Source organism: Larimichthys crocea, chromosome XX (assembly GCF_000972845.2).
Source record: "Larimichthys crocea isolate SSNF chromosome XX, L_crocea_2.0, whole genome shotgun sequence".
Taxonomy (NCBI): Eukaryota; Metazoa; Chordata; class Actinopteri; family Sciaenidae; genus Larimichthys; species Larimichthys crocea.
Window position 1 is genome coordinate 16,750,212 of NC_040030.1, and position 21,292 is coordinate 16,771,503.

The 21,292-nt window shown below is 46.7% G+C and overlaps 1 protein-coding gene across 2 annotated transcripts in view; it reads right to left on the reverse strand.

Moving 5' to 3' along the window:
• The window catches only part of jph3b (junctophilin 3b), a 48,624-nt gene extending 28,438 nt beyond the window's left edge, over window positions 1–20,186 (reverse strand). For both annotated transcript variants that reach the window (XR_003461278.1, XM_019258079.2), the window contains exons 1-3: window positions 19,036–20,186; window positions 7,386–7,872; window positions 4,532–4,897 (exon numbers count right to left, since the gene is read on the reverse strand). Coding sequence is in view for 1 of the 2 variants with exons in the window: in XM_019258079.2 (XP_019113624.1) it covers window positions 4,532–4,897; window positions 7,386–7,872; window positions 19,036–19,417 (1,235 nt within the window). In the remaining variant the exon portion in view is untranslated. The remainder of the gene's footprint in view (window positions 1–4,531; window positions 4,898–7,385; window positions 7,873–19,035) is intronic.
• Window positions 20,187–21,292: the final 1,106 nt, after the last annotated feature.

Genomic DNA, 21,292 nt, shown 5'->3' on the forward strand with positions numbered 1-21,292 from the left:
AAAAGCTGCGAGCGCAACTTAAAAATGTAGCAGAGCGATTTAATTATCGCGATGTATAACGGCTTTGATTGATCTGTGTTTCCCTTCATGTTCAGGCTGTTCTCAGCACAAGCGACGTCATCAGGACAATAGGATTGGGATCTTATCGTCAGCTCAGCTTCCTCTCGCGTGTATACCTCTCTGCAAACACATACATCAGGACGTAAAGAGAGCCGCTCGCCCTCGGCTGCATGCCAGCACTGTTGGCATAATGCGGAAATCTCCGTCTCTGTACCAGGCTGTAAACATGTTTATTTCTGCTGTGAAGTTGGACATTTGGACATGGGGACTTATGGAGACTGACTCACTTCTGGAGCCAGCCTCAGGTGGACGTTAGAGGTACTGCAGTTGTTAGGACTTCCACATCGGCTTCATTTATCAGCCCCAGAGGTTGCTGCTTGGTTGTTAGCTTGTTTTAGCTCATTGTTAGCTTGTTTTAGCTTGGTGCTAGCTTGTCTTAACTGACTGTTAGCTTGTTTTAGCTCATTGTTAGCTTGTTTTAGCTAACTGTTAGCTTATTTTAGCTTGGTGCTAGCTTGTCTTAACTGACTGTTAGCTTGTTTTAGCTCATTGTTAGCTTGTTTTAGCTCATTGTTAGCTTGTTTTAGCTTGTTGTTAGCTTGTTTTAGCTTGTTTTAACTCGTTGTTAGCTTGTTTTAGCTAACTGTTAGCTCATTGTTAGCTTGTTTTAGCTCATTGTTAGCTTGTTGTTAGCTTGTTGTTAGCTCGTTGTTAACTTGTTTTAGCTCGTTGTTAGCTTATCGTTAGCTTGTTGTTAGCTTGTCGTTAGCTTGTTGTTAGCTTGTTGTTAGCTTGTTGTTAGCTCGTCGTTAGCTTATCGTTAGCTTGTTTTAGCTTGTTGTTAGCTTGTTTTAGCTCGTCGTTAGCTTATCGTTAGCTTGTTTTAGCTCGTTGTTAGCTTGTTTTAGCTTGTCGTCTGTCTTGTCTCAGGTCACTTTTTCTGTGACGTGTTGGCGGCATCAGGTTGAGAATGAGCGAATAAATTCACAAAAACAAAGTTTGAACATTAGCTCTCTCTTTGTCTTTGCACTACATTCACTTGAACACAGGTCACTGCTAAAATCGGGGTTGTACAACCGAACAACACTGAGCGGCTCCATTCATAATGTGTGAGCGCAGGCGGCGTCGATCAGAATCAGGCTGCGCGGGTCACAAAGTTTGGGTGCTCGATGTCCGATGACGTTCGGCTCATCGCGGGTCTGCAAAAAGCTGCGAGCGCAACTTAAAAATGTAGCAGAGCGATTTAATTATCGCGATGTATAACGGCTTTGATTGATCTGTGTTTCCCTTCATGTTCAGGCTGTTCTCAGCACAAGCGGACGGTCATCAGGACTAATAGGATTGGATCTTTAATCAGTCAGCTCATGCTTCCTCTCGCGTGTTATACCCTCTCTGCAAACACATACATCAGGACGTAAAGAAGAGCCGCTCGCTCTCAGGCTGCATGCCAGCACTGTTGGCATAATGCGGAAATCTCCGTCTCACTTTCTGACTCTTTTTCTACGTTACTCCGTCTCAAACGTGCAAACCAGCTGAACCACACGTGCAAACGCGAGCGTGGACTGTACACAAGTTACAGTTATTGACCGCGATGTCACAGCGCAACACGTTATTGCATTATTGATCCAGGCTCCAAGGTCAATTGCTAATCAGATAGTAAATCTAACCCCATTTTCAGACAGCGGGTTCATTCACAAACTCTGCAGCCCGTTCACAGGACTGGACATCTGCTGGTGGGTCAAATACGAGCTGGAAGTTTAGTTTAAAGCAACATGTTGTAAATTCTCTCTGATAAACTGCTGTCTATGACCTCCTGTTGACCCACACTGACCTGTGATCAGCTGAACGGTGTCTCTGTCATTCGTACGTCTGTTCTCACACTATGTAACTTTGGGCTCCGGGTCGGGAGAAGTACGTAACGCTTTACGGCACTAAGTCACACAGCAGCAACTATTTCACTGATTCTGGTGAAACTGGATCATATTTTATGGAGGAAATGTTTTCTGGTTTTCCCTCTGATGTCCTCCGGCTGCTCCGCCTCAACTCTCTGTGATTTACAGAGTTTATGATGGACAGTGAAGTAAACTGCTGACAGCTGTAGCTGCTGTTAGCTCATGTTAGCTCAGTCTGTTAGCTTCTGTTAGCTCATGTTAGCTCAGTCTGTTAGCTGCTGTTAGCTCATGTTAGCTCAGTCTATTAGCTGCTGTTAGCTCATGTTAGTTCAGTCTGTTAGCTCATGTTAGCTCAGTCTGTTAGCTGCTGTTAGCTCATGTTAGCTCAGTCTGTTAGCTCATGTTAGCTCATGTTAGCTCAGTCTGTTAGCTCATGTTAGCTCAGTCTGTTAGCTGCTGTTAGCTCATGTTAGCTCAGTCTGTTAGCTGCTGTTAGCTCATGTTAGCTCAGTCTGTTAGCTGCTGTTAGCTCATGTTAGCTCAGTCTGTTAGCTCATGTTAGCTCAGTCTGTTAGCTGCTGTTAGCTCATGTTAGCTCAGTCTGTTAGCTCATGTTAGCTCAGTCTGTTAGCTGCTGTTAGCTCATGTTAGCTCAGTCTGTTAGCTGCTGTTAGCTCATGTTAGCTCAGTCTGTTAGCTGCTGTTAGCTCAGTTTGTTAGCTGCTGTTAGCTCAGTTTGTTAGCTGGGCTGCCGGACTGTGAGCTCAGAGCAGCGGGGGAATGTTTGTGTTTGTACCCCAACACAACATACCCCCACGTTTTTTACCCACTGGGAAGTGGCAGTGTCGTGCCAGAACAGGAGCCGGGGCGAGTGGGCAGTGTAACCAGGCTCAGCAGCTTCTATGGACATAATGGCAGAGGAGAAGAGAGTGAAGAGGACGCTGACGGAGGAAGCTAAGAAGAGAAAAGGAGAGAGTGAGCGAGCAAGAAGCCGCCGGACAAGAGTAAATGTGGGACTGACTTTTAGTGGTTGGTGAGAGCTTGGTGAAATAAAAGGCTGAAAGACAGACGCCGAGCTGGGCTGACTGCTGCTGGACTAGGCAGTGAGATCAGCTGCTGCTGGGGACCTGGATGATGATTGGCTGTTAGCAGAGTTGTCGAATATACGTCCTTTTAGGGATGCAAAGTCCAACTTTTTGCGAGCTATGTGTACTGAACTAGCCTCGATTCACAAGCCAGGTACTGTAACTTTTAGCCTAGAAGCTATAAAACACATCAACTGCTCCAGGCTGCTGGTACAGTACCATGGAAATCAGTTTAAACACCAATGCATCCATTGGGGAACAAGACATTTTACTTTTGACCTGTATCGGGCTCCAAAAGATGTGGATATGATGCTTGCTCAGTTTGTATCCCCGCATTGATCTCTGGTGTAACGTTAACGTAATGTCCACCTGCACATACTCAATCTACATATGATGGGTTTTTATTTTTAAAAAAGAAAGAAGCTTTGACAGTGAACTACCTTATCCGTGGCCCTATAACCTGGTTCCTTGAAACAACAAGTTCTGGAAACCAAAATGGGTCATAGGCCTACTTCTCATGAGTGCCCACATGACAAGAGTATCAATGTGTATCCATGACTACAGGTCCCAGGACAGCTAATTAATTTCAGCTTTGAGTCCTGAGCTGAAAAACAAAAATTGTTGCTTTATATTGCTGTCCAAAAGTTTCTGGTTGCAGTAAAGAAGGTCAGGGCACGCCCATTAACATCATGACCCCGACTGTGCTCATTGTTTTAGTTCAATGAGCAGTTATAACGAGAGCAGCTTCGTCAAAGTCTTAACAGTCTCCGTTATACCATAACCTCCTTAACCCTGCTTCCACCTTAACCTTAATCCGTTCCATAATCTGTCACTGATCTCAATTTTAAGGTGGAATGGACCCATTCACAAGTGTAGCGCACCTCAACGCTCTGTGATTTACAGAGTTTCCTGATGGACAGTGAAGTAAACTGCTGACAGCCGTAGCTGCTGTTAGCTCATGTTAGCTCAGTCTGTTAGCCGAGGCTGTGAGGTCAGAGCAGCGGGGGAGTGTTCGTGTTTGTACCACAGGAGTTTTGGACCACCGGGTAGAAGAAGAAGGAGAAGAGGTTTACAGGGTCGCGGAGAGGGGAGTGCAACCGGTGTGATGCCAGAACCCGAGCTGGGTGAGCGTTGATAGAGGAAATTAAGAAGAGGAAAGGAGAGAGTGAGCGAGCGAGGAGCTTTTAGTGGTCGGTGAGAGTTTGGTGAAATACAGCGAGACAGACGCCGAGCTGGGCGGACAGCTGTCGGACTTTACACCGATGTCTTTTATTTATTTAGCAATATTCTCTTTTGCACCACTAATCGAAAACAAACTGAAAACTCAACTGAACTAAATTAAGAACAAAGTCAAAGTTCAGTCAGTAACTGTCATCACGACTTGATCCGAACATCCTGATTGGTGTGCAGACAGACAGACAGGTAAGTGTTACATCCCTCACAGGAAGCCTCAGCATCCACACAGACAGACACAAACCACCATAAAGACACTACCTGGACAGAGCGATCTCCGCCTTCTGCCGGGCGATGTCAGCCGCCTTCTGCGCTCCCTCTACGGCTCGGTCCACCTTCTCTCGGATCTTACTGGCCCGGAGTGGGATCAGGTTCTTCCTTTTGCCGCTCACCAGGATGTTCTGTTTGTACTTCCCTTCCTCTTTCGTGCCGTCGGGAAACGTGGTGCAGCCGTAGCCGTGACGTTTGTTGCTAAGCCACTCCCCCTCGTACTGCAGCCCGTCGGACCGCCGACTCACGCCGAACCCCGTCCGCTTGTCGTTCTTCCACTCCCCACAGTAGGTCTCCGTTGCCGTGGCGTCCACGTCGTCGTCGGCTACAGCCAGCTCCGCGTCTGCATCCCCGAGGCTGGAAAAGCGAGAGGTAACCTTTAATGTTAGAGGCTCCTGATGTGTCACCACATCTCATCGTCTCTTTCTATAACGTCATAATTTGTCAAATTAACGTCCAGCAGAGTTCTGAAACTCCCCAAAGAACTCTTGTCTAAGACCTCCATCAGGTGTGGTCTGCTTAGAACAACAGAACGAGCTGAGATTAATCAAACTCATTTTAAAGGAACAATATGCAACTTTATTTCTATTATCACTGCAGTCCAAAGTCAAAATACTGGAGAGTCGCCATGTTTTTGTTTCATTTCAAGCTAAAAGTCTCCGTGACCTGGTCAGTCACTTCCCCTCGCTACTTCTGTTCAGCGTCACCAGCACGGGTTGCCTGGTATGGTCAGTGAACACAACACGACTCCCAGAAACTTGACTATTGTTTGTCAAGGAATGCTTCCAGCATGCAACTCCTTGAAAAACCACAAAAATCTGAACAACTGAGGTGCTGGACCATAGACGTTGTATCTGTGATGTCACCCACAGGTTTCTGAAGAACTGTAGGCAAAGACATGAATCATCTAAGTCTACATGCATTCATATCAATCTTCACATGGAAAGTAAGCAAATACACTTCACAACAAATTGAACTAAGACAACCTTCACAGATATTGTGAACACATGAAATATAAATGTTGTATTCCATCTACGAGTCTGCAGCAGCAGAAAAGAGAAAACACCTCGAAGTTTCTTTCCTTATCAGCCTTGCCAATAATTAATCAGACCCGATAAGCTGCTGTCAGCCACTTTGCCAGCAAACAGGTCAGGAGCTGCTGACTCTTGTTGTCAAGCAATGGGTGCCTTTAAAAATAAGCCACCTCAATCCAGCACCGAGCGTTTCCAATTGATTCAACACACTCGAGCCAAAGACGCTGCCGTTAACTCCACGAATTAAACGGTAATTCAGAGATGCTATGACTGACTCTGAGCCGATGTGTCCCATATGACTGATGGGAACATGATGATTGAGTAAAACAATGTTAAAAACCCAGAGGCCTTATCAGCACTGGTCCAGCTGAGCGGTACACTGACCTTTAGGCCACTCTGGACTGCGTGCCAATCCGTTTTAAAGACACTAAAGTAGGACGAGTGCTTGTTGATGTCCTCCATGTGAAGGACAGTTCCCTTTCTGAGTAGTCACCCCCTCCTTGTCCTCTCACTCCACCTTGCTCCTGACATTCATTTCATTACTTCACGAAGGAGTTGATGTCACACACTCTTCTTAGCCATCAGCGGTACAGTATGCAGCCCTTTTAACGTGTCCGTGAAATGGCCTCGAAACTGGACAGTGCTGCATATGTTGGGGGAAGTTTGCGGTGAGAGAACAGAGCAACTGAAACTGTTGGTTAAGATCACAGTTACAGGCAAACGTTAATTAACCGCAGTATCCTGAATCAAACACTCTAAGAAAACCTGGTTCTTGATCAGTCCTCTGGAGGGACGGTTCTCAAAGTGTGGGGTGCGTCCCACTGGTGGGGAATAGAGACATGACAGGTGGGGCGTGCCAAACTCGAGGAAATTTTACTTTTTATGTCTATTGTTATCCAGACAGAAGTTCTGGGACTCTCCTGCACATTGATAGCGGCTCCCTGACGGCCGCAAATGAGAACCAACCTCCCTGAATCTGAAGCAAGGCCGCGCACTCGACTGTAGACTGTAAAAGCAACGCGTGTGAGAGCAAAGCGTCCTTATAGCTGTGTGCTGCCGCTTATTAGACTGATCACCCTTAGTATTTAGATACAACATGATTAAATGTTAAGTGGCGTATTTCATTAGCATTGTGTTGTCTAACGTGGGGAATGACTGAAAAAGTTTGAGAACCACTGCTGAACGCCAAACAAAGAGTTATTTAAATCACAATTGCAGCACGTTTGCTGCTTTGAAGATCTTTTTTTTTTTTGGTTCCTTTTTAAATGTTCTTTGGAAAACTGATCGCTGGTTCCTGAAGTCGACCCTTTGCAGCAACTGGTTCTGAAGAATAAAGAACTTATAGATAAAATGAGGTTCCCCTATGGCATCACCATGAAGAACCACTTTAGGTTCTAACTGGAACTTTTATTTTTTACTTTTATCTTTACTTTGAGTTCTCTGGAGAACTTTCTTGTTCTTAAGAACCCTTTTATGGGCTCTGAGTATATCTCCTCGACTATAAGGTCTATTTCAATAATTTTAAAGGGAACACTTGTGACATTTGTTCAGATGTGTCAGGATGTATGTCACTGGTTCAAACCCCAGGGTCGCCCAATTGGGGGCCATAGTTCCCCCTATGGCACCATCAGGAAGAACCACTTTAGGGTCCAAATTTGCACTGAATGTTGGCGCTGGGTGTAAATTCTGAGGTCTACCAACATGGATGTAATTCATCTAACAAGGCCTTTTTTCCTTTCATCGTTTGCTTTCATCTAGACCTTCAGTTTGAAGACCACCCTACCTCGTCCATCAGGTTCTCCGGTTATTACCTGATAGTAGAGTTGATATCGGATGCAGCAGAGGACACAGTACTCATCCCAGCCTCACTCCTGAACGAGCTCTGTTTAGACCTCTGGGAGGCCAGAGAGCTCCTGGACTCGGACTTCCTCAGCTTGAGCCCGGACAGGATGGATCTCCGGAACAATCCGCCTTTTCTCTTCCCCTTCAGCAGCTCAGCCTCGCTGTGCGCCGTCAGCACGAAACCTCCGCGAGACACGGCGGGGCTGCTGCCGCTGCTGCCCGTGCTGCACATGGACACGCTGGTAGTCAGTGTGCCGGGAACGGGAGGAGGACCAGGAACAACCGCCCCGGTCCGGTCTAGCAGGGCTGTACCGTTGCTGTGCTCCGAACCGGAGCGGAGAGAGTTTATGGAGGTACGGAGTGGGGAGCGGATGACGGCCGCCATGCCGTACGGGACACTCTGACGAACGCCGTAGCCATGACGCATCCCGCCAACCCACTGGCCCTGAAATGTTCCTAGAGAAAGAGGAGAAGATTACCAATACCAAATCTATGAAAGTATTTTATTTACACATGATGCATATATGATATTTTAGTTTTACAAGAAAATAGACCTAAAGAATCAGTGACACATCAGATTTGCGGATTTTAAACAAATCCTCTGTAACATGGTCAGCCACTGTACAGCTCCTCTGAAGCTGGCAGTGTTGTAGTGGAGACCAACTAAACCAAGACCAAGTCATGAACAAGACCAGAGTGTATCGAGGCCGAGACAAGACCAAGGTCTAATATTCACGAAAAAAAAGGTTGCGTCACGGAGTTGCCTTAAGATATTTACCATCCGCTGTTTGGACACAGTTTTGCAGATGAACTCTTTGTGGTTCAGGTAATTTTATTCCAGAGGATTCGACTGATGTCTCCTCCCAGACAGTTAGAGAATAAATCAGACAATGCACAGGCCGAAGTGACATCCACGAAGTTTTGAACTAGAGTCCTCTTTGGCGGAGACCGAGGAATTTAAAAAGTGGTCTTGGGCCCTGTCTTAAAACCAAGACTGCACAGTATTTAGCTTCTTTAGGTAGCTAATATTCATGAAAACTCTTTGGGTTGCTACAGTGAGCATTGAACTAAAATCCAGAGTCCTCTTTGTCTGAGACCAAGACCGATCCTGAACACTGGATGCTGGGGGGGAATAATTGCCTCCTCATTAATTCGATCTCAACTTCTCTGTCGTAGGAAGGGACGGTTGATCCATCCATGGCCCGATGAAAGCCTGAGCAGTGTCCAAATATTTTGTTCTTTCTGTCTTTGACATTTTATGACATTTGTAAAACGTTCTTCCCTTTTTCATTCAGAAGCCCAGAAACTTTTTTTATGCTCTGGTGTGTGCCTAATCCGGACTGACTTCTACTTCATTCATTCACACCGCGTCTCTTCACGTACTTTTGCATAACAGTCCGTGTTGCTGAAAAGTAGGGCATCTATCCGAGTGTGTTTCCCCTCACACACACACACACACACACACACACACACACACTCAAACGGAAGTGTGTGTTCCAATAAGAGTGCAAGTGATCCATCCATGCATCCCGCCTGCCCGTCGCTCTGATGTAACAGCACTCTGATTCATTCGGCAGCGAACGCCACTCGCTCTAACCGAACTACGTGACCATATAAGGACTGCACACACACACACACACACACACACACACACACACACACACTCATTCCCCTCGTGTGTCGGTGAAGTGCTGAATGAAGCCGGTTTTATAAGCCAATTGTGTTCCTGCTTACGTTTGAAGATCAGCGGTGCTGTTAAAAAAAACTCGAGTGAGGTGGGGTGGCGTTGTTTCCGAACCTGCCCTCAACATTAGGACGATATGCTGCCTTTTATCCCTGTCACACACACACACACACACACTCACACACAGTGTGTGTCACAGACAGCTGGCCAGCACATCTGGACAAGCCTTTGTAATCATGTTGGTACACAGCTGTACGACCATATGACGGACAGATCAAAGAACACACACACACACACACACACACACACACACACACACACAAACAGCGTGACAAGACTACAGACAGACAGACAGACAGACGGACAGACGGACGTGTTCTTATCGCTCAGTTTTGGTCTCCACCAAAACAAATATCTGTTCCAAGTTCCTCAAACGTTCACTTGACAGAGCTTGAGTGATGTCGGCGCTATTTTGAGTTTGACATTTGGACATGGGGACTTATGGAGACTGATTCACTTCTGGAGCCAGCCTCAGGTGGACGTTAGAGGAACTGCAGGTTGAACTGGAGGTTGCCGCTTTGGTCCTGACGACCCAATCAAGTGGGATCCAATCAGATAATGAATTACCGTTGTGTTTAGCGCACAGACTGATTCGCCACCTTTTGTTACAATTAATCTGAATTTCGCTCAATAAAAAACTTTGTTATACCAAGAAAATCTGGTCTCACGTTACTTCCTACCTCGAGATCCTACTGTGGCTCTCTCAGGAGTGATGCCTTAAGGATTGAAAGGGAGGTCTGAGCAATATCTTTTAAATATATTACTTACAGCAGCACTGAAGTATTAGTATAGTCATCTAACCATCTATAGTATAGTGAACTATTAGATGGTTGAAACCAGCCCCCCCCTTCATATAACATATGGATCCATCAGATGGAGCACATTACATATTTACTAAGGCTTACAAAAGTCCATCTTTACGAAGCGATGGAGTCCTGTCGTGTCGTTATTAACACAGTAAGACTGGTTATCCTTCCTCCTCTACATAACCCACACAGTGCCTGACGATGTGACGGTGTCCTGATGGATTCCTGATATATTTAATGTATTGTTTTTGTTTTGTTTTTGTCTGTAATCTTAATTTGGATATGAGGTGTACAATTGTCATCTAAAGCTGGATAGAGAAAAGTGTACATGCTGAATGTTGTCGCCGAAAACCTCCCAAAAAAGAAAGAAACAGCCGCCGATCATCGATCATCGATCACCGATCATCGATCATCGATCGTCGATCACCGATCGGCGATCGGCGATGTGAGTGAATAAAATATTCGATGCTGCCTGTCGCTCTCCGTGGTGCTGAAAACTGTTGGTGGCTCAGAAACTCTCAAACGATGAGCGTCTACCAGAGTGAGCCACACTTTACACAATCAGAAATAGAAAACTGCATCTTTCAGCAGCGGATCGCCCCCCCTCGTCATTTCCACTGTAAATCTGTCACGCCGTGTTGTGAGAAGCAAACTGTAAAGGCCTCGACCTCGCGGCGTACAGCTGTGGGGAGAATACAGCTTCACATCTCGCACGCCCAAAACGATTTCACCGACTCTTCTTGCCCCCGAGGGCCGTCAGGAACCGCTCATCCAGTCACACGGGGGCCTTGATACCCGAGGCAGGCGAGGAAAGAGTTAACGCAGAGAGATCAAAGCTGCGGAAACATCACAGAGGAACAGCGATTTGATCACGCGCCAACCCCCGGGCTGAATTCATAATTGTCTCTTTAACAAATGCGCGCGTCTGTTCTCTATTTCTAGGTTAAAAACCATCTGTCGCTGAGGGTCTGCGCTTCACTCAGCTGAGGAGACACTTGTCGAAATCTGTAAATTCAGCTCGTTTTGTTTGAACTGTCACATCGTCACAAAACGAGGTCAGCGTTCACACAATGACGATGACGACGCTCCACACCTTCAAAATATTGATTTGCAGCGACGCAGCTGTAAGAAGGAGCGAGGAGGTCTGTGAAGGAGTTGAATTTAGATAATTTATGAATTATTAATGTGTTGTTGTTTCACCATGTCAGCGCTCACATGTCTGTGTGTGTGTGTGTGTGTGTGTGTGTGAGACAAATGTGGAGGGAGGGTGAGATTAGACAACACAAGGTCAAGTTTCTCACACAGATCGTTTGTTGCCAGTCGAGGTTTCAGTTTGAACTTCGATCACGGCTCAGAGACGTGTCATTACAACAACAAGGACCAGATTACAAAAGATAATACTCGAGTATTTGTTCTGATTATTTCTGATCAAAAACTAACAAGTCGACAACTCTGCTACCAGCCAATCATCATCCAGGTCTCCAGCAGCAGCTGATCTCACTGCCTAGTCCAGCAGCAGTCAGCCCAGCTCGGCGTCTGTCTTTCAGCCTTTTATTTCACCAAGCTCTCACCAACCACTAAAAGTCAGTCCCACATTTACTCTTGTCCGGCGGCTTCTTGCTCGCTCACTCTCTCCTTTTCTCTTCTTAGCTTCCTCCGTCAGCGTCCTCTTCACTCTCTGCTCCTCTGCCATTATGTCCGTAGAGGCTGCTGAACCTGGTTACATTGCTAATGCTCGTCCAGCTCCTGTTCTGGCACGACACTGGCTTCGCTCCACGTCAGCATTCACCCGCGGCCCAGCTAACAAACTGAGCTAACATGAGCTAACAGCAGCTAACAGACTGAGCTAATATGATCTAACAGCAGCTAACAGACTGAGCTAACAGTAGCTAACAGCAGCTAACAGACTGAGCTAACATGAGCTAACAGCAGCTAACAAACTGAGCTAACATGAGCTAACAGCAGCTAAACAAACTGAGCTAACATGAGCTAACAGCAGCTAACAAATTGAGCTAAACATGAGCTAACAGCAGCTAACAAAACATTGAGCTAACATGAGCTAACAGCAGCTAACAAACTGAGAGCTAACAGCAGCTAACAGACTGAGGCTAACATGATGAGCTAACTAAAATGCACTAACACACGAGCTAACATGAGCTAACAGACTGAGCTAACAGCCCTAACAGACTGGGCTAACATGAGCTAACAGCAGCTACAGCTGTCAGCAGTTTACTTCACTGTCCATCATAAACTCTGTAAATCACAGAGAGTTGAGGCGGAGCAGCCGGAGGACATCAGAGGGAAAACCAGAAAACATTTCCTCCATAAAATATGATCCAGTTTCACCAGAATCAGTGAAATAGTTGCTGCTGTGTGACTTAGTGCCGTAAAGCGTTACGTACTTCTCCCGACCCGGAGCCCAAAGTTACATAGTGTGAGAACAGACGTACGAATGACAGAGACACCGTTCAGCTGATCACAGGTCAGTGTGGGTCAGCAGGTCACAGAGTTTGTGAGAGAAAAGTTACATGATGTTGCTCTATAGACTGAACTCCGTCATTAGTACGTCCAGTCAGTGTTGTATTAGCAGCCGTGCAGGGCAGATAGAGTTTTCATGTTTCAGACAGCTCTGCTAATCCTCACTACAAACACCAAACCAGCTGAAGCCTGCAGCTGGTTTGGTGTTTGTCACCATTTATGCTGCAGCTGAGGATAACACAAGATTCAGGTGAGCAAAGCATGTAAAGACAAGACAACGGACAGGCGACACAGCAAACAGACGTGCAGAACACTGAAAGCAAGAGGAGTCAGCTGAAAGCTGTAAATCACCGCGTGGGAGATTTGATCCGTTTAAGAGATTTTGCTTTTTTTCTGTGTGAGTCTCTCAGATTTCCATGAGGATTATTTATCATGAAAAACAGCCATGATAACACAGCGGTGTTATACACACTTGTAAGAAAAAGTGTGTTTTGTATATTATTTGTGAACAAATAACTTATTTCCTATTCCCCAAATCAAATATTTCTGTATACAGGATGGAAAACAACTTCAAAAAGGCCGACAGTGAACACGATGACAACCAGGCGGGTGAATCTGACAGATGTTTGTATGTAACAGGTGAAAAACTACAGACGGACCGCCGTCCTGTCCGTAGCCGGCAAAGTGTTTAACAGGATCGTCTCGAACAGAATAAAGGAATTAGTCACACACACACACACACACACACACACACACACACACACACACCGGGTCTCACAGACCGGATTACTATTCTGTGTATCATGACGCAGCCTTCTACTCTATTTACACCCAGCTGGTTAAACTGATTTGATGACGGCGTGCGTAGGAGGAACTCTGTGGTGAATCAACGTGAACAAATCTGGATAAATCTGCAGATGACTTATGAACTTTTAGGATGAACCGGACTTCAGCATCCTTAAAATCAGAATCCCTTCAGTTGAAGAGTAGAAACCGCTCCTGCAAACCAGGATTAGGCGACTTAATCCCAATATTTAGTACCTAGTAAAGGAAGGAACGAAGTATTAAAACTTCTCTAGTCAAACAGCACAAGCATTTTTGTACCCAGATCTTGTGATAGGCCCACTGCTGCTAAATACAGTCAGTGGTAGTGAAGTCGATCCCGAACCGGCCATGACGACCAGTACTCAGATTACTCAGTACACAGACCTGTAGAAGACACAAGGATGAGATGAAAGAGCTGACGACAGAAAGACGGATACTCATGACGCTGGATAGAAACTGAAGCAAACATATGTTGATAGTTCTGGTACAAGTTGTCATGAACGGGGAAATTAGCTACAGAGACCAAAACTGTTTTTTGTACCAGGCTGTAAACATGTTTATTTCTGCTGTGAAGTTGGACATTTGGACATGGGGACTTATGGAGACTGACTCACTTCTGGAGCCAGCCTCAAGTGGACGTTAGAGGAACTGCAGCTTTTAGGCTTCAGTTATTTCCCTGCTACTATAAGTACTCAGGTCAAAAGGTTGAGTGCGGAGAGGCATTGTAAAAATGGAAGCTGCTGGAGAAGAAGCGGTAAATACCGATATATATATATATATAAACAATGTTTTATATTTATATTTTTGCAGTCAAATATTGGTGCCAATGCTCTGCACAGGTGCAATTCAGCAAGAAGAAGAAGAAGGAGTGGAAACGGCCATACTCAAACTGAGACGACACTACGCTACTGAAATCAGCGCAGTACTCCAGGAATAGTGTACACAGAGTACCACAGAGTACTAACGGCAGGAGACTCTTCGTCTTGTGTAAAATCATTTGACGCTGACGGTCTGAATATGATCCGTGAACAGAAACACGTCTCGGTTTCAGGATGAAGAGCTTCCTCCCACACGCTGTAAATATATTCATGTCTTCACACGACGAGCAGGTTTTAAATCATAATTTATGTAGTTGCCGGGCGTCTTTAAACTTTATTATGTCGGCTTACATAACACGGAATAATAATTATGTTAACGTGGGACAATTATAATGTTGTCGTCACGTTATTTGCAGGAGAGAGCTCATGAATGATTGGACTCGATTTAAGGAAACTTTTCAGGTGTGTGTGTGTGTGTGTGTGTGTGTTGTATTAGACACAACAACCAATACTAACACAGCTGTAATCTTCAGTTGTCACCACACACTGACAGTTGTAATCTCAGCCTCTCCCTCTGTGACTCACTTCAGTTCTCACTAAAATGATTACTGAAGCTGTCTTTTCATTTTTATACTTCACTCCCGGTGTGTGTGTGTGTGTGTGTGTGTGTGTGTGTGTGTGTGTGGTTGGTAATCAGTCAGCTTAGCTCTTCATCTCAGTAAACACCATTAGCCCGGAAGGCCCAATCCAGCCAATCACAGCCCGGCAGAGCCGGCCTGAGTGGACCAATCGCAGCGAGGAACACTGAGTCCCTCGTGACACGCTGACCTGCTGCATGTCGGCGAGCGTTGCTATGGAAACCCTACTGTACAGAGCAGCACTGAGGAAATGCAGCGAAGCGAGGGAGGAGAGAGGGAGAGAGAGACAGAGGGAGGGAGAGGGAGAGAGAGGGAGAGAGACAGAGGGAGGGAGAGGGAGAGAGAGGGGGAGAGAGGGGGAGAGAGAGAGAGATGGGGAGGGAGAAGAGATGAGAGCAGGGGAGAGAGGGGAGAAGAGAGAGGAGATAGCCTTTTGAGCTAACGATCTGAATTGTGAGCGCTGCATGAGGCTCCTCGCGTACGTTCCCCCGCCCCACCACGCCCGATACTATCTCTTGCGGCTCTCTTACTCGGCTACTGTCGGTACGCCTCCTTTCTCCCTCTCTTGTTTGCCTCTCGCGGCGATTCCGCTCTCACTGCTCTTTTGCTCTCTCTGTTTCGCGCGCTCTTCTCGCTCTTATTCTCTGCAACTCTTCTCTCTTTCGCACTCTCCTTTTTTTCTCTCTCTTCTCGCTCGTCTCTTTCCTCTCTCTGCTTTTTGCTCGCTCTGCTCGTTCTCATTCTCCTTATTTCGCCTCGCGCGGTTCTCTCTTGGTTCGGCTCGCTCTCTCTCTCTTCTCTCTCTTCTAGCTCTCTTCTCTTTTTTCCGTTCTCTCGCTTTCGCCTCGCTTATTTCTCTCTCTCATCATCGCTGCTCCCTGTCTCCTCTGCTTTCTCTTGCGTCTTCTCTCTCTGTCTTCTCTCTCTCTCTCTCGCTTTACTCTCGCCTTCCTTCGGCTCTCGCGCTCTCTATCTCTTCTCGCATCGCCTACTTGTCTCTCTTCCTTCCCTCTTCTCTCTCTCCTCTCTCTCTCTACTCCTTGCGGCGCTCTTTCTCTAACTCTTGCGCTTGCCTTCTCTCTCTCTCTTTACGCTCCTCGCTCGCTCGCTCTACTCCGCGCGCTCTCTGCGCTCTCTCTCTCCTGTCTTTATCTCTGCTCTCTCCTCTCCTCTTGCGTTCTACTCTTTCCGTCTTCGCTCTACTCTCATTGCGCCGCTCTCTCCTACTCTCTTCTCTCGCTCGCTCTTTCTCTCTTTCTCCTCGCTCTCTCTCCTCTTTCTCTCTGCGCCTCGCATCTTACTCTTCTGCCTCCACTTCTTTCTCTTCTCTCTTTCCTCTCTCTGCTCTTGTCGTCTCTTTCTCTCTATCTCTCTTTCTCTCCTCTCGCTCTGTCTACTCTTTTCTCTCTCTCCTCTCCTCCTCTCAGTTAATCTCTCTTCTCATCTTCTCTCGCTTTATTCTTTCTGTCTGCCTTTCTACTCTCGTCTCATCGTTTCTTCTCTCTCAGTCTCTATTCCTCTCTTTGCTCTGCTCTCTCTCTCTCCTGCACCGGGTCTTTATCTCGCTCTCTCTATCTCGTTGTGTTTGTTATGGTTTTGTCAAACCGAAGGAGAGGAACCAAAAAGACGATAAGACAGAAGAGGACATCAGGTGACCCGGCAGTGCCGAGCGTCTTTGAGCGTTTTGGCTCCTGACTCTTCTTGTTTTTGTAAAGAAAAAAAAAAACTTTTTCTGCTTTTTTAAATTACATTAAAATGTATGTAAAATGACATTAATTATCTGTAATTTAAAATGTGGCTCATTATATAAACGTTAATGTCCATACTAACATTTTTCTTTTTTGTAAATTTAAGGTAAATCACATTAAACTACTATTACCATGAATGTGTACTTTTACATTAAAACTTCACAATCTAATTTATGGAAAAATAATCCTAAACTTTTTTACGGTAGTTCCCTGTTTTTTAAGATTCGTACACAAAACTCTGAAAATGAACAAAGCAAACTGTTTTATTTTAATCCCCATTAATGACAAATTACAGTTTTGTACAGAAAAGGGTACTATTTTTTAACTTTTTAACTACTAACTTTTTTAAATTACATTAAAATGTATGTAAAATGATTTATCTGTAATTTAAATGTGGCTTATTATATAAATGTTTATGTCCATGTACTTTTACATTCAAACTCGATTTACGGAAAAGAATTCTACATTTTCACAGTTGTTTTTTTTCTCTGTAAAATTACAAATATATTTGTAAAGTGGCCAAAAACAACTCCAGATGAATTCTAATGCCACCGCTGTGTAAGACAGCAGCTTGTTAATGTGTCATGAATTCAACAGGTCCAATCTGTTGAACTCTGTGTTCAGCCCGTCCCTGTGAGAGTCAGATCAGTTACGTGTTTCTGTTGTGACATAGATTTATATAAAGGACAGATGCATGCCGTTATAATAAGGACACTGTGTACTGTCGGAGCGAGATAAACACTCATAACTAGGCCGATCTCTGCTGCATTTACAGTATGTGGCTTCAGATACTTCACGCAGATACAGTGTCTCTCAAACAAGTCGCCGTCTTTGCCTTTCCTCTCTGTTCTGATCTCACTCCTCCTCTGATTACACCGTATCGCTCATTGTAATCACGATAATTATCGCTGCATCCATCTTTCCAATATCTGTCCATAACGTCACCGATCCATCCGTCAATCTGTACGTCCGTCCATGCATCCGTCCCTCCCTCCGTCACATCCGTCTGGTCATCTGTCTTCTCTTTTGTCCTGATTCAACCTCTCAAACCGGGTCTGGTCTGTGTGTGTGTGTGTGTGTGTGTGTGTGTGTGTGTGTGTGGTCCAGACCGGCATTGTAAAGCATCCTGCTAGTTGTAGAGTTACGTAACAAAGCTTTGCTTTCACTGCATGTATGCTGCTGTCAGCTCTGTTGCTCAGCTCGCAACAGCCACATATTGTGTGTGTGTGTGTGTGTGTGTCTATTTTTAAGCCTGAATCCATATGGTGTGTGTGTGTGTGTGTGTGTGTGTTTGTGTGTGTGTGTGTCATTAAGAGAGACCCGACCGACCCCCCTCGGTCTAAGAGACTCAAAGTGCATTGACGGCATTGATTTCAATTTCAGGGCTGATTCAAACGCGTACACGTGATGCAAAGAGGCTTAAATTTGATCTCCGGAGTCGTAGATGATAAAAACACAGAGTTGTGAATATCGTACATACATTAAAGATAGATAGATGATAGATAGCCACGCTATGGCTGGATGGTGATGTCGGTCAGCTATCGTGTTGGTTACAACCACGGACAGGATAAAGAATGAACGATGTATCCGCGATGTCGCCAACCGGTTTCTGAACTAAAATATCTCAACAGCTGCTGGTTGGATTGACAAACTCTTTTGTACGGACATTCGTGACGCCTGATGAGCGCCAACGCGAGCTTCATGCTTCTGGGAACTAAACTTAAGAGTCTTGTCTAGATGAGAAAAAACTAAACTGGGTCTTCAGGAGGTCTGTGAAGGTAGAGAGGGACGCCCCTGATCTGTAGGAACTGGTAGGACGTTCCACCAACGGGGAACAACAGACAGAAAAGTTTGGACTGTCCTGAGCGTACGGGAGGAGGTAACATCTGTCTGTGTGAGGACGATCAAGAACCAGAGACTGCTTTGTAGTCAGTGTTAGAGATTTGAGTTTAACGTGGCTGCTACAGGTCGACTGAGGAGCTCCATGATCAGCAGAGGAACATGTTGAAGAGCAGACTGGGAGGCCCGTCAGAAGAACGTTAGAGATGAAGAGTCTATATCAGGAGCTGGGGAGCATGTTGAGTCAGGTAAGGTCGTGGTCACTTATTAGCCTCCTACACTACTGCAGTGTGAATCTTTTGTTCTGTGGTGTGTATCGAGTGGTTACGGTACGTTTAAGAGAGGAAACAGAGGACTCGTTACCCGGGAGCTGCTGTCCTCCTCCGTCCCTCTAACCTTTCACTCATCCCTTAAGACTGCGTGGCCTGAATTGAAGGCCTCCAAATGCACAGCGTGTCCTCGTGTAGCTGAAGTGAGGGCGGAAAGAGAAGACGAGGAGGACAAAAGACAGAGAGAGGACGAGTCGGAGGACGAAAATTTGAGATTAGAGATGGAGAATCGTCTTCAAAGCCTGTCCTGATGTAACCCCGCAGAAGAAAGGCTGACCTGAGAGGACCTCGAGACAAACTCCTCCGGGTTGAACATCCATCATGTCTGTAATCGCTATTGGCCTGTCATGTCAAACCGAGCCACCCACAATGCATCTGCCCGTGTGTGTCTTACCTCCATCGGAGTACGTCTCTGTTCCGTATCCGTCCTGGAGCCCGTTGTTCCACGTCCCCTCGTACTTTCCACTCGTCCCCGTGCTCTCCCGCAGGCCGTAGCGTCCCTTAAAACCGTGCGTCCACTCGCCCTTGTACACCCAGCGGCCTTTATTCTCGACGCCCACGCCGTGTCTCTTGCCCTGAGCCCAGGTGCCCTGATAGGTGTTCCCGCTCGGCCAGGTGTAGACACCCAGCAGCTCGAAGCCGTGCGCCCAGGACCCGCAGTACTCCCCCTGGCCCTTGGGTCCCGTGCAGATCCCGTGGCCGTGCGCCTTGCCCTCCTCCCACCCTCCGCAGTATGACCCCCCATCGTCAAAGTTGAACCTGCCGCCAGTGGACATGCATGAAACAGGTCTTGGCAATTCCCCTGAAGCCTCGACAAAAAGAAAAAGAAAAGAAAAAGAAAAGGAAGGGAGGAAGAAGAAGAAGGACAGGTTGGTGCTAGAACCAATCCATGGAGCCGAGTTTGGAGGTCGGTGAGGACAGGGGTGAGGAGGAGGAGGAGGAGGTGGTGGTGGTGGTGGAGGAGAGAGCGGGAGGGAGAGGGAGAGGACTCCCACACAAATCAAACAACGCCACCCCCACCCCTTCGTTCGAGCTGGAGGACGGATAAACGAGGCGAACAACAAAACTTTGGCCCCCTCACAGGGGCATCGGGGGTCGTGGTGGGGAAAGGGTCGACGCCGCTCACACCATCCTCTTCGTAGCGTCGGCTAGCACCTCCCGACTTCGACTCTGTGATGGATGCAGGTGAGAGAGGAGGAGGAGGAGGAGAGCGGGCCCACGGCTGCCATTATCCTCTCCCTCAGCAGGAGTTTGAACCGTCAGGCAGCTCCACCGGTCCTGCCATCGGGCCTGCCTACACAACTCTTCCTCCTACTCCGCTCAGTCGCCTCCTACCTGATGATGCCTCCACCTCTCTTGGGGGAAGGTGGAGGGGAGGGGGTGGATGTTAAGAGTGGAGAAGTCTCCCCACGGTGGCAGCCCTTTAAAGCCTCCAAGCCTCCGGCACAGAAGCCACTCGGACGCCTCCTGATCAACACGGCAGCCCGAGAAAAAAAAAAAAAAAACTGAAGCTGTGACAGCTTTTTGTGTTTGAGTCAGACTTCAGGCTTCACACACACACACACCACACACACACACACACACACACACACACACACTCATGCATGCATAGAGAGAGGGAGAGACAGGAAACACATCAGGTAATCTGCTCGGCCGCCTTCTTCTTCTTCTTCTTCTTCTTCTTCTTCTTCTGTCTGTCCTGTGTTGCTGTATAGCAGCAATGCAGTCTCCTGCTTTATGCAGGCACACACACACACACACACACACTTTCTGACAGCAAGTGCGCACACACAGACAATGAAAATAAACAACTGAATTGATTAATTTCTCCTCCTCTCTCTCTCTCTCTCTCTCCCTCCCTCTCTCTCGCTCTCAGTCTGGCTGCAGGTCTTTAATCCACTGCGTCCATAAGTGGTTTATCTTCTGCGTGGGTTGCCTTCAGGTTGCCTTCGCTTTGATGAAATAACATCCATCTACGTGATCCTGTTGCAGTGTGTTGCTGCGTCCTCCTCAGCATCTCCTGCTCGTCTCCATGTTTCCCCTACGGAGCGCCGGGCTGACGCACAGCCTGCCTTCCTGCTGCTGTCTCAGGTCCTCCTCTCTCCTCCTATGGATGGATCTCAGTATCTCTCTCTCTCTCTCTCTCCTGATCTGTGTGTCTCAGAAAATCTGCTCATTAGAGAGGACTGTTCCAATGCAGCCATCCCTCCCACCCTGCCTCCTGCTCAATAGCACACTCCAGCTCTTAAAGGGACACGCGCCCTGCAAAGCGTCGCTCGTCACCTGTAGCTCGTCCTTTGTCTTTTCTTCTCTTTCAGCATCTCGTCTCTCGCCTCGAGAGTCTGAACCGGGCTGCAGCGGTGAGGATGCATATTTAAGGTGAACCTCAAAAGGTCGAGCGTGTAACAGTCAAAGGTGACAGAAGTGGAATATCAGATTCAGGACTCTGGTTTCGTGAGGGTCCTCTTCCGCGTAGTCCGCCATGTTATCTACAGCAGCCCAGAAGGGATAAACCAGGGGTCTCCAAACTACGGCCCGCGGGCCACATCCGGCCCCGCCTAAACAATTGGAGTGGCCCACTTAACGATCCCAAACAATCCCTCTAAACATGGCCTATTTTTCAAAATTGCGTTTTCCTGTTATAAAATATC